At 34.7% G+C, this 12,965-nt stretch overlaps 1 protein-coding gene across 1 annotated transcript in view; it reads left to right on the plus strand.

Annotated features, from left to right (window-relative positions):
- The window catches only part of LOC106142307 (adenylate cyclase type 6), a 200,180-nt gene extending 190,384 nt beyond the window's left edge, over nt 1-9,796 (plus strand). The window contains exons 21-32 of the mRNA XM_060953665.1: nt 238-354; nt 936-1,010; nt 1,468-1,628; nt 2,176-2,315; nt 2,946-3,055; nt 3,380-3,599; nt 3,848-3,979; nt 4,415-4,539; nt 5,012-5,164; nt 5,566-5,716; nt 6,008-6,207; nt 6,448-9,796. Coding sequence (XP_060809648.1) covers nt 238-354; nt 936-1,010; nt 1,468-1,628; nt 2,176-2,315; nt 2,946-3,055; nt 3,380-3,599; nt 3,848-3,979; nt 4,415-4,539; nt 5,012-5,164; nt 5,566-5,716; nt 6,008-6,207; nt 6,448-6,657 — 1,794 coding nt within the window. The 3' untranslated portion in view covers nt 6,658-9,796. The remainder of the gene's footprint in view (nt 1-237; nt 355-935; nt 1,011-1,467; nt 1,629-2,175; nt 2,316-2,945; nt 3,056-3,379; nt 3,600-3,847; nt 3,980-4,414; nt 4,540-5,011; nt 5,165-5,565; nt 5,717-6,007; nt 6,208-6,447) is intronic.
- Nucleotides 9,797-12,965: the final 3,169 nt, after the last annotated feature.

Consider the following 12,965-nt stretch of genomic DNA (forward strand, 5'->3'; position numbering starts at 1 on the left):
ATTATTTTTTTTATAAAAATACCTCAAGTCTCAAGACTAAGGACTTTGACTAATAGGCGCTACCAGTGATGATTTAATATTATTATTTTTTTAAAGAATATCTTAAGTCCTAAAGCTAAGGACTTTGATCAATAAGTGCTGCCAGTGATGATTTAATATATATTTTTTATTTGACTAATACAAGTTACCTCTATTTCTTCTATCGTGCAGTCAATAATTTAGATTATATTGTCACAGCATGTGAACGCTCGCATTCGTCGTGTCTCATTGAGGGTACACAATAACAGGACCCTCGCTCAGCTCATGTCAGTGCTGGTAATGGGCGCGCTCATCTTGCAGATCCAGGTCATCATGGTAATGATTTGAAAACTTTAATACATACATATGATCACGTCTCTGTCCCTTACGGGGTAGACAGAGCCAACAGTCTTGAAAAGACTGATAGGCCACGTTCAGCTATTTGGCTCAATGATAGAATTGAGATTCAAATAGTGACGGGTTGCTAGCCCATCGCCTAAAAGAAGAATCCCAAGTTTATAAGCCTAATAATATTAAACTTTAATACCTACTTACATTAAATGTTTAGGTTATAAGTAGCATACATACACGTAGACATTTAGGTGTAGCCGTTGCGTGGTACGCAGATACAACAGTTTTGATAAGACTGAAAGGCTACGTTCAGCTGTTTGGTTTAATGACTATAAGTAAAGGTGCAATTGTTTTCCTTAAAGTATGTCTACAATATAAATGGTCTGAAAACTAGTTACCTAAGTGGATCATCGTTCTCGCACACCTTTCTTCTAAAATTTAAGAGCTAACTCTTGTCGGTGGGTGGAGTTAGTAGAGCTTCCTCCATTATCACTTTTATCTGTTTTTTTTTTCAATATGTTGGTATCTCTCACACACCTATGAAACTATTATAATGTTCTCTACAGATTCACAGCATGTACTTCGAGGACCGGCCCAAGCAGATTGATGAGAGCATTTTCTGCCTGTACGATATGAATGAGGTTGGTTTATATAATGTTACATTTAATAACATTGTTGCATAAAAAAAAATTGTCTAAATATATAAAAAACGTGTTTATATCTAAGAAAAATACTTTTCTTTAACATACCACAGGAACATCTTCGGAAACAATTTACCTAAGGGAAAATAAAGATAAAACAATAAATTGGGATATTCCACAAAAAAAAAACGTACTCGATTGAAACTCGGCTTGAGTTTCTTAATTATTAATGAATAATGACTATACTCAATATTAATATCTTGAACTTAATAGCTTAAGTCCAATTCCGCTGCTGGTAGAAAACTTAATTATTTTTTATATAACTACTTATTATTATAAAATAATAATTTAAAAAAATTAAATAAATAAATGAATAATACTTAAAAACATTCTTAATTGCATAGAAAGTAGGTACTTCACTTACGATTTCCGATTAAAAAATAACTTCTTTTTTCAGCATTACCTACATCTGACATTGCTCGCGATGTTCCTATGCGCCGTTCACCAAATCCTGATCACTTTGGTGAAGACAATTTTGCTGCTGATCATCGCGTCGGTGTATGTGGCCATCACACTCCAGGAACAATTTTACTACGAGGAGTACTTTCAGGGCTTCCCGTACGTATTTTTTCTTATTTCTCTTCATATTTTGATGTCTCCACTACTGAAGCCTTATTATAATCATGCATATATACAATCACGTCTATATCCCTTGCGGGGTAGACAGAGCCAACAGTCTTAAAAAAGACTGATAGGCCACGTTTGGCTGTTTGGCTAAATGATAGAAATGAGATTCAAATAGTGACAGGTTGCTAGCCTGTCGCCTAAAAGAAGAATCCCAAGTTAATAAGCCAATCCCTTAGTCGCCTTTTACGACATCCGTGGGAAAGAGATGGAGTAGTCCTATTCTTTTTCTAATAGTGCCGGGAACCACATGGCACTTATTTATTATTATAATCAAACATCAATTATTAATAAAAATGACAAGTACCTACCTAACTGATCAATCAAGAAAGAAAGAAAAAAAGAAAGAAAAATATTTTATTTGATATCACAAACTTAACTATACTAAGTAACAGATTTTACAACAAAAGCTACTGCCATCGTCTGCAAACGAAGTCCGATCATCAGTAGTAGTATTAATATAAATTCTCCTGATGTACAGCCACCACTGCGGTCTGGACTGGAACCAGCAATTGATGAACATCGTGATTGCCCTGGCCGCCACCGTAGCGCTGATCCTGCATTCCCAGCAAACCGAGAGCACCTACCGCCTAGACTTCATCTGGAAACTGCAAGCCAACAGTAATCAATTTGATACATATGTACATACATACATAAAATCACGCCTCTTTCCCGGAGGGGTAGGCAGAGACTACCTCTTTCCACTTGCCACGATTGAATTAATTTGATTATTAACTTTATTTCCTTATCATTACATACATTCATACATATGGTCACGTCTATATTCCCTGCGGGGTAAGACAGACAGAGCCAATAGTCTTGAAAAGACTGAATGGCCACGTTCATCTATTTGGCTTAATGATAGAATTGAGATTCAAATAGTGACAGACAATCGCCTAAAAAAGAATCCCAAGTTTGTAAGCCTATCCCTTAGTCGCCTTTTACGACATCCACGGGAAAGAGATGGAGTGGTCCTATTCTTTTTTATATTAGTGCCGGGAACCACACGGCACACGGTGATATTATTATGATACTATTCTTCGCTGGATATCTGAAGCCATATTTTATTTTTTCATTTCTGTGAGTTTGTCCGGAAAGGTCTTGGTTGTGTCATTTTTGCGTAGAGGGTTAGAGAGTCGCTTAAAGGTAAAGATCACGATGAAACTTCTCTAATAAATATAAGCATTTCATAAAAAAAAGGAATCATATTAATAAAAATACCTAATGTTAACCTGTTTAAAATTTATACAGACGAGAAAGAGGAGATGGAACACTTGGAGGCGTACAATCGCAAACTGCTCGCTAACATCTTGCCCGAACATGTCGCTCAGCACTTCCTATGCAGCGACAAGAACATTGATGTAAGTACACCCTTTCTTGGTCTACTAAGGAAAATATTTATTATAATAAATTTAATAACATTATGGGTAACAATCATAACTTTATTGTACAATTCAAAGTATTACATTTACATTTTTAGGTAAGGTACTACAAAACATAGCATAGACTTGTTCAACTGTACTTTGACTTCACAAGAGCTATGTTTATATGAATTATCCTCATAAGTACACATAAATTGCGTAATATAATTAGCTATTCTATCGCATTAGGTAACACTGTAATGATAGGGTTGGTTATTGTCAATAAATAAATAAATAAATAAAAATGGTATTTTTCTTCCGTAGGAACTATACCACGAGCAATGCGAGTCGGTCTGCGTTATGTTCGCTTCCATTCCCAACTTCTCTGAATTCTACGTTGAACTCGAGGGCAACAACGAGGGTGTCGAGTGCCTGCGGCTCCTGAACGAGATCATTGCAGACTTCGATGAGATTCTAGCCGAGGAGCAGTTCAAATACATTGAGAAGATCAAGAGCACAGGCGCTACCTACATGGCAGCGTCAGGTTTGTCACCTTTTTTTTGTCTTGAGCGGTCTTATAGAATTTTTTCCACATTTTTTTCAGTCACTGTTATAAGTTCTCTCATTAGTAATAGCTTTTTTAATAATATGATTATATAATGTAGGTATTCAATTACAAATACGAAATTATTGATTTATCTGTAGGTATACTCTAGTAATATAAAACAAATTCTTAAAGGTATGGCTTTTTTAATAATTTTTATTCCTATGAAATTTTCAATGGTTCGTTAGGGCTTACTGCTGCGACTCGTGACCTCCGTGGCTACCGGCATGTAACAGCGATGGCCGACTATGCACTGCGTCTGCGTGAACAACTGCAGTATGTCAACGAGCATTCCTTCAACAGCTTCCGCATCCGCATCGGTAAGTCAAACTTTTAACGAAACAAGACCAGAAAAATAAAATATTAATATTTGAATTGAATTAAAAGATTCTACTTAATTTTCATTAATACAATTTTTAATACATGTATATAGTGATGAAAACTTCGTATTTTTGTTTATATTTCTGGTCTGCTCTGTCTAATATACAATGATTGTTTTGCTATGCGATTTCCAGCAAATGCGAATGGAACAGATTTTTCATGGCAAGTCTTGTTTGTGAAATTGAAATTATTATTTATTGGAGACTTTGGCAATTAAATAATATCTATTTCTTATTCGTTTTATAAATAAATAATTAACAAATACATTTATCGAGCCTACTTTTGGTTTACTTAGATGATATTCTGCTATATTCGCGAGATGGTGTTGTAAGATAAATAAACAATAGTTAGGCATGAGATCACTATTTCGTCAGGAATCAACATTGGGCCGGTCGTGGCGGGTGTGATTGGTGCTCGCAAGCCACAATATGACATCTGGGGCAACGCCGTCAATGTGGCCTCCCGCATGGACTCCACGGGCCTCCTGGATCACATCCAGGTATAAAAACGAAGATACTGGTGGTAAATGATCAAAGAATTACAATTCGGAAAGGGATTTTTAAATAGAAATTTAAAACACAGACGTGGAAATGACACGATTGAAATAAGGATTTTTTATTGTTACTGTTATTTCATGTTCTTTTCCCAAGTGTAATTATTGATCATAAATTTAAATGACCTCGTGTCAACCATTTTTTGTGACCTTTTTTGCAATAAAGATTTTATACTTCTGATCACTATTTGAAAATTGCAACTCCAAAGATGTAGATTTTTTTAATATACATATATTCTTTAGTTATAATTTTGTGGCATCATCATTGAATGAAACAAATTAACAAATATGGCTGAGCGATTGTGGTACCACAATAAAATAGTTTTCAGTCTCTTATTACTCACATTTCGTACATATTGATGATTTGCTGGCGCGAAAGTGTATCGCTTGCTCCGTGTTACCCAAAATTATTGTACAGGTGACACAAGAGGTGTTCGATATTCTGTCAACACGAGGCTACAGCCTTCGTTGCCGGGGGACTGTGGATGTGAAGGGGAAGGGCAACATGGTCACCTTCTTCTTGGAGGGAGTCGGGGATTCGGCTGACCCTGGCGCTAGGGATATTTACAACGTAAGTGCACAAAAAAATATTGATTTTATGTTAACAAGAGATATAACAATAGAAGTTTATCAGCTGCTCACTCAGTATACTTTATCAGTTGTTACAAATATGATTGACTGACTGACTTTAATTTACATGCAAAATCAATTAATAAAATTTTTAATAAAAATCCAGAAACAAAACCAATAGAACTTTTCCAAAATCCACCTCTGTTATCATTTTATAGAACATTGCTTATTTACCGTAGATTAACTCCTACAATCTTACATATAGGAAAATCGTAAAATCTTAAGTTTTACCACGTTTACTTACCCAAAACCATAGAAACAATATCTGCGAAAACCAAATCGCTTCTCAAGTCTACTAAATATTCTCCGTGCACGCAAATTATATAGAAACCACTGCTTCAGAATCCGACGCCGTCAACATCCACGGACGGGGATGTTGGTGGCAGCAGCGACCAGAACGGCCGTGGGCCAGAACACCGCCCCCTGGAGACCCTGTCAGAGGGCTGCACAGACGAGGATGCTGGACACTCACCACGTGCTTCAATCCCAAGGGGTAAGGGCATTGTTAAAAAATATCTCTGTCTCATCTTTCTGGATATCAGTAGATTAATCGGCAGCTGCTGGGTTTCTGAGTCCTAAATTCGCTTGCCGGCTTTTCTCTCTTCTCTCACATTAAAATCCTCAGCAAGTAATGATTTCTTATTATTATATCCTCTTTCAGTACTAGATCTTCATTTAAAACAGAGTTTCGTGTCGTTGTTGTTAAGTCTAATCCTTCACTTGATATTGTGTCTTTCTTTGTTAAAAAAAACTTGAAATAAGTAGATATATTGCGGATTTTCAGAAAATCAGAACGGCTCAATGAGCCCACAGCTAGCGAACGGCGCGAGCTCATCCCGCGAGAGCGTCGCAAGCGCAGTGCGAGCGCGCGTCCTTCGCAAGCTGGAACGCCCCCACTCATTCGCTGATGCGACGGCTGTGCCACTGCCGGCGGTGCTCTCCATGCTTCATGCCCGAGCAAGATCCATTGAACTTGGCAAGGAGGTAAATTTAGAACTCTGATACTTACACTAATGATGATACATATATACAAGAACATTCTCGAGTTTCCAAAATGTGTATCAAATTTCTGTACTCCAATGCTGGAGAAAGACTTAAGGAAGAAAACGTAATCCTATAAATCTTTATTGAATTCAAAGTAATAAATAATAATACTGATTCTCTGATTTAGATTAGTCTATCAAAATAGCTTAACTACGCTCAAAGTTATTGAATGTGTAATAGGATGGACCTCGCCGCAGCGTGGTAGAATCTCGTAGTAGCGGAGAGATTGAGGCTCTCTTGGAGCATGGGGCTCCCCGGCGGGCTGCCAGCCTGGCCGACTTCCTCTTCCGCCGCAAGCATGGCGACAAGTACAAGAAGGCCATCAACGTGATTGAGAACCCCATGCACTCAATGTATGACTCGACACCCGGCGATGGACTCGCCGGTTAAACTATCACGGATACGACATTAATTATACCCGGACTTGACACATATTCCCTGATTTTGACGAATATCATGACCACATTCTGGAGCGTTGTGCAATTCATAAAGCTCCAGAATTTGGCAAAAACCGGATCGACCCCAAGGTGAAGACTGAACACAATACAATGAACTTTACAACGGAACGTCATAGCACGGTTCTCATAATCGGATACGCTTACGAATTTATTGATATTATAATATGTATAATTGATAGCGATTAAATCCAAAGGGTAGTTAGTATGGTGACAATGTCACTTTTGAATTGAACAGAGTTCGAAGAATGATGTATATTTGTAATTGTACTTAATGTCTATTCTTTGTTATTACTATAAGTAGATATTGTTGTATTATACTTGCTTTCATTCAGCATCTTGTCGGAAATTAACAATATTATTTTCCAAAATTATATCAGATTTTCAAATTTAGCACTTATCCCAATGCTTACAATAGAGCTTGAAGATTTATCAACAATTTTGTTAAATCGACCACCTCTCCCCTAACCAATTGTACAGAACCATTGATCTAAGCATATCAGCAAAATAAAATAAAAATACGGAAAAATACAAAAAAAAATTAAATAGTAATGGATGTCGCTTATTATGATGTAAATATTAAATAAAATATAACCAAGAGGAAGCCTGGATGACACAAGTACAATTTCTTATGAGACTAATAACAGAATGTTGCTGCAATGCGTTTTGGAAACAGAATGTATGAGGGAACAGTTTACTGGTACTTTTAAACTTTAATAGAATATGCAGTTCAAAAAGTAATATTAAAAAATATTAATGGCGAAATTTCGTTTGTGCAAATGGTAAAAGTAATTCATCATAATTTATCCAAAACTTAAATAACACTATTTCATTTATAATTAATATTGCAACAGATCAAAATCTCAAAAATATATTTTAAGAAATTAGTTTAAGAACTTATCTGTTATTAAAATACCGATATTCTGTTTCTGCATATTTGTTCGTTTCTTCAAACGGGACGTGCGCCGTATCAAGCAGTGGGAGGCAGTGTTATCAAAATATCATTATTAAAATTTCTATTTAATGTAGCTTAAAATAAATACGTAATTTAATATTATCTGCGTATAACAACTTCATATAGGTTTAGCCAAATTTCACTATCATCTTCAATGATGACCTCTATCTACTTTGACGACTTTATCTCTGACTCTTGCTACTTGATATTTTGGTGAGTTTTATTGCATTTTCGTAATATAAAATTATTGTACAGTGTAAATATAATTAAATAATCCAAACTGCGGCATTGGCTATTGCGGAAGTATCAAATTTTTGTCAAAATTTTGTGGTAAGTTATAGCTATTAAAATGTCTATGTCAGCTACGGAAACAATTGTAATGACTTTAGGTAGGTAGTTAACTAAATGATTATAAACGGAGTAGGCGGTTGGAACATGATATGATAAGAAAGATTTCGAGAAGATTCGGGAAGAAATTTTACATGAATTAACCTCGAGATTTGGTAGTGCGAGTAATATTTTGGGACCACCGAATAAGGTTTGTATGGGCGTGCTCCTTGCCGCAGTTAATTTAGTCAAATTAAAAATGTATACGATGTAATATGTATTTACCGGAAAATAACCGGGTTATGTAGTGTTTCTATTATATATATATATATATATATATATATACGCAAATAATACATTTCGCGGTCACACCGCCTTGTAAATATGCTGTAATTGGATTAAACATTTAGAATAAATATATGAATTTACTTAAAATGAGCTTTATATTCGATCTTCAAAAGATTGATAAAATTTCTGAAAATTTCGGAGCCGATTACTTTTTTGTTGTTTGACATTCGACCAATCCCCGGGTCCATAAGGTATTTAAAGATACTGTCTTAATTGCTTCGTTTGCAAATTTAGTTGTTGTAATTTTTGTAGCTTATTTCCTAAGGTTTATCGGCTCTAAATCTATTTTTATGCCTTGTAAGCATAAATTTCAAGAGCATTCATGTATTGCTCATGTCAGCATATATCCTTTCTTTATTAATGATATATTTATCGAATCTTACAACAAGATCTATAATTTTGTATATACATATAGATAGTATTACATAAATATAGGTACTATATTCACTTTTTCAACATGTTACATTATTACAAGGTTGTATGTTTCGGTTTTTTTAGATGAAGTTGAGTATTCTTTTATATTATGTACATGTCCAATCACTACAAAGTAATTGCTTTTGACTTGATAAAGTTACCTATATTTTATTTGATTATTTTGAATAATCGTCTTTTTTTTAAATACTTTCAAAAACATCCACTCATGTCCGTACCAAATTACGCAACCAAATACTTATTTACTATTACATTTAAGAATTATTTTTATTGTTTGTTTTATTATTACAAATATGTATGATAATATAAATAACTTTAGTGGGAATTCAAAGAATTGTTACAGAATTACATCAAGATGGCTCTTTTTCTTATAAGAATTATGCGTTTTGTCAGTTTAGCGGCTATTCTTCGTTGTCCAAATGTGTACAGTTCAACAAACTGAATACACAGATCGTTTTCATTTTCAGATAATTCTCAAACATAACTTGTAGTTCAACAAATTACATCTTCATTTCGTTGCCATTTTGAAGTAAGTCTGCCGGAATGCCGATGAGCCACGCGACGGTAGGTATCTGGAACAATATCAATATCCCTTACTGTAGACCTACATTGGACCTACTTCTAAAGTTAAGTCAAGAGAAGTACATTTCGGGATTTCATATCACAACAAGATGTGCTTCCAAGTACCTACCAAGTATAAGAACGTTGTACGTAACCTTAGCTATAGTAAATGTCTATCTATTTAGTACCTGTACAAATATATCAACAGAATCTAGATCTTCCACAACTTAGGCCCGGTAAATGTTATATGTTACGACATTTATGCTCCACACTGTATATTTTCGCGGGCGATATGCAAGTGAGCTGCAAATATTTAATGTTCTAATTGGTGTTAATGCTTCTGTTATTGCAAAGACAACAGTGGAGCCAAGGAGAGGATTTGTAAAGAGTGGAACGTACAGATGGAAAGTTCTATCATAATTTGCTACTATTTAAGTTTTGTTCAATGATTAAATACAAACGTAGCAATATGTCTCTGTTTATGATCCTTTTTTATAGTTTACCACCTCCGTACCATGTCGTAAATTCTGTTTACGTGAATCTGTCAGCGGATTCTCAAACTATAGTTTGTTTGCATTTTGTGTCTTTGTCAGGTTCGATTTGGATGGTTACCCGCGGGGATGACCCACGTATCGCAGTGGCTCTGGCTCTCTATATTTATATTCTATTCCCACTTGCTAATAAATATGTCTAATTACGTAATAGTTATCAAGTTCATACAACAATATCATTGAAACATTGTTAAGAAAGAATCCTATGCTGAATCGCTAAAGTTTTCCCTGTATCATTACGTCTCACGTAATCAATATCGAGATTGTCAATCTGTTTAATGCTTTCTTTATTAAATTTATAAATGGAATAAGTGTCTTCTGAAATCTTGACAGTGTTTCCATGGGTATAAGAATAAGATGTAGCTACACGCTTTATACATTTTGTTGAAGACTCATGTTCATTTACCTCTTATTTTCCAGTAAGAGATGTTTTAACTTCAGGTCTCTTATTATAATAATGGACATACAAAATCACGATACAACAGTCTCCACCGTTTTTAAAACCAGCAATCTTATGAAGCGTGTACTGCGTGCGATCAAATTTCGCCATATTTTCTACAGTATTTCTATCAATATTAATCCAGATATGCACTCGGTGTCCACCCCTCTCCCGTCAATGTTACGCTTAAGACATTATAATGTAGTTGATATAATTAGTAACGTTATTATATAAATGTGTTCTCTCGAATAAGTTTCAACCCCGGCACTCTGTCACTATAGAATAATCAGCGTCTATGATAATAATATTATATAACCCATATATCGATAGCCAGAGTGGCAGAAAATTATGAAAGCATATGGCCGCATTGATTCCTAAAATTAAAGGAACTGGCCTTATTATTAATATTAAATCTAATACTTTGTGCATTTTCTGCCACTGTTATTCTTAAGTATTACGGTTGGTCAACAGCAGTAATTTGTGACCAAATCGCGTTTTATGAGAATGTGGTCGTTTAACGTCACCATCCTTATCATCATTATTTTCACGAACCTAGATTGGTCAAGTCAGATCTTTACATGAAACGACACTTCGCAAATTGTGTGCCCAACACTTGCTTACCGCGATGTTTTCCTCAAAAGGTGCATCGGTTATTAATTAAACTCATGTACATAATTCGTCAGTGTTGGTTCATGGCTCGATAAGATTTTGAACCTATATTAGATGCTTTTCTTAACGGGTCCTTCCATTGTTCGTCTAACTACCGCATCGCCTTGCATTATCTAAAATTTTGGTGCTATATGCTTTTTAGTTTTGAACATTTCTGTCATGAATCACTGCTATTGACAAAGCCTTTGTGCACTGTATCTCCTTAAAATTGTGACTGACCTGCTAATCTGTGTGTTATAATAATAGTTCCTCGATTTAATTAGCATTATTAATACTTCGACTAAGTCGACGTCATTTACTGACAGATGTGCGAGGTAGGTTGCGGCGGTAGAGGAGGCTTACTTTTCATTATCATCGTTATGAATCATTTAGTCTTCGTCAGTCTATTATATAGAAACATTATTTAGAAATCGATAAATTTTGTGAAATACTCTCATTATCTGTACACTTAAAAATTACTGTAAAATTAAAGACGTTCGACTTTGACTTTCAAAACATTTTCATGAAATAAGTTTTGTTAGTTCTTTTTTTTTTAATTTATATTATCCATTATCGCCGCTACCATCTTCTTTTGAATAATTATATTTACTTATTGTATTATTAGAATAATTTACTACGTCTACGTAATCTGTATATTTGAGAGATACTGACCTATTTAGTTTAAGTGGAACTTAAAATCTTTTTCGGCCTAATTAAGTATGACTTGTTTGTGCCAAACCGCCACATTACAAAATCGTATGAATATTCGTCTGTAAAAAGACTGCTTAAAAGCAGTCTAAAAGAAAGGGATAGTCCTCATTGCTTAATATTATTTGTGAACTGTCTGCAGAGGCAAAAGGAACTTTTTATATCAATTTTGAACCATTAGTGATAAAGATTGTTCCAGTATGGATTTTGTTTTTCTTACTTTTATCATTTAGAATGATTTTTATGTTTATACTTTTAATATACATCAGTTCTCCCATTATTATAGTATGATTTTTTTCGATACAATTTACTCATCATTTATAATTAAAGGGTTATCTGATGTTAAGGTTATTATACTGGACATGCATCTGAAAAAGAAGTTCGTGGTGTCGAAATGCCAATTTTAACCAAAAGTTACTCAAAAGACGAATGTTATACGATATTTTGTGATGTGACGGCGAATAACACCAGTAATGCGGGAGTGTCTGACGTCGGTATAACCAAAAGGCACTAATTGATGCTAGTCTCCAGAATAATATTGAATTATGATCAAGATTTCAAATGTCTTGTAATGAATAAAAACTGAGACTAAAGCGTACTGATATATGAAGCTAACAATATCAATGATAATCATAATTATATCACTGAAATCGATTCTTAATTACAGAGTACATTAAAAAGCCATGATCTTTTTTTGATCTTCACTGGAGTACTAGCATCGCTGTATCGAAAGTATGTTAATGTGACTGAATCATATTTATAAGTAAAGCATTTACGAGCATAGTGTGCGAACCAAATAATATGGAATATATAAGACATCAAAAGTGTTAAGTGTTTCATCGCAAATGATAGTATTGTGACACCAGAGGCACAGAATATTGCGTCCAATGCAAGACGATGACCGTTTCAAAATACGGACAATTCTGATGTCTTATATTATTCTGATTTCTATAGTGCGAACTGAAGATTTGTTGATGATATTGATATTTTCATTCAACAAATGGATCGTGATCATATAAATTTCGGGTTGAAACCTGTTTAAAGATGAGGTGCTATATAATATTCCTTGAAGTGCGATCATGATGAAAATTTAAAATATACTTACATATAGGTATGAATGCAGTCACAGTTGGTTAAATTTTGGGCGTGCGCTGCTTGGAGTCAATTTACCACCTATGGTGACGTTTGTGGTCAGATAGTGCTGAGCATAGTGAGGACTTGGTGGAAAGAACCGAAAGTTTCGTACGCGGTCGAAGGGGAACAGTAAATAGAAT

The sequence above is a fragment of the Amyelois transitella genome, chromosome Z (genome assembly GCF_032362555.1).
Source record: "Amyelois transitella isolate CPQ chromosome Z, ilAmyTran1.1, whole genome shotgun sequence".
NCBI classification, from domain to species: Eukaryota; Metazoa; Arthropoda; class Insecta; order Lepidoptera; family Pyralidae; genus Amyelois; species Amyelois transitella.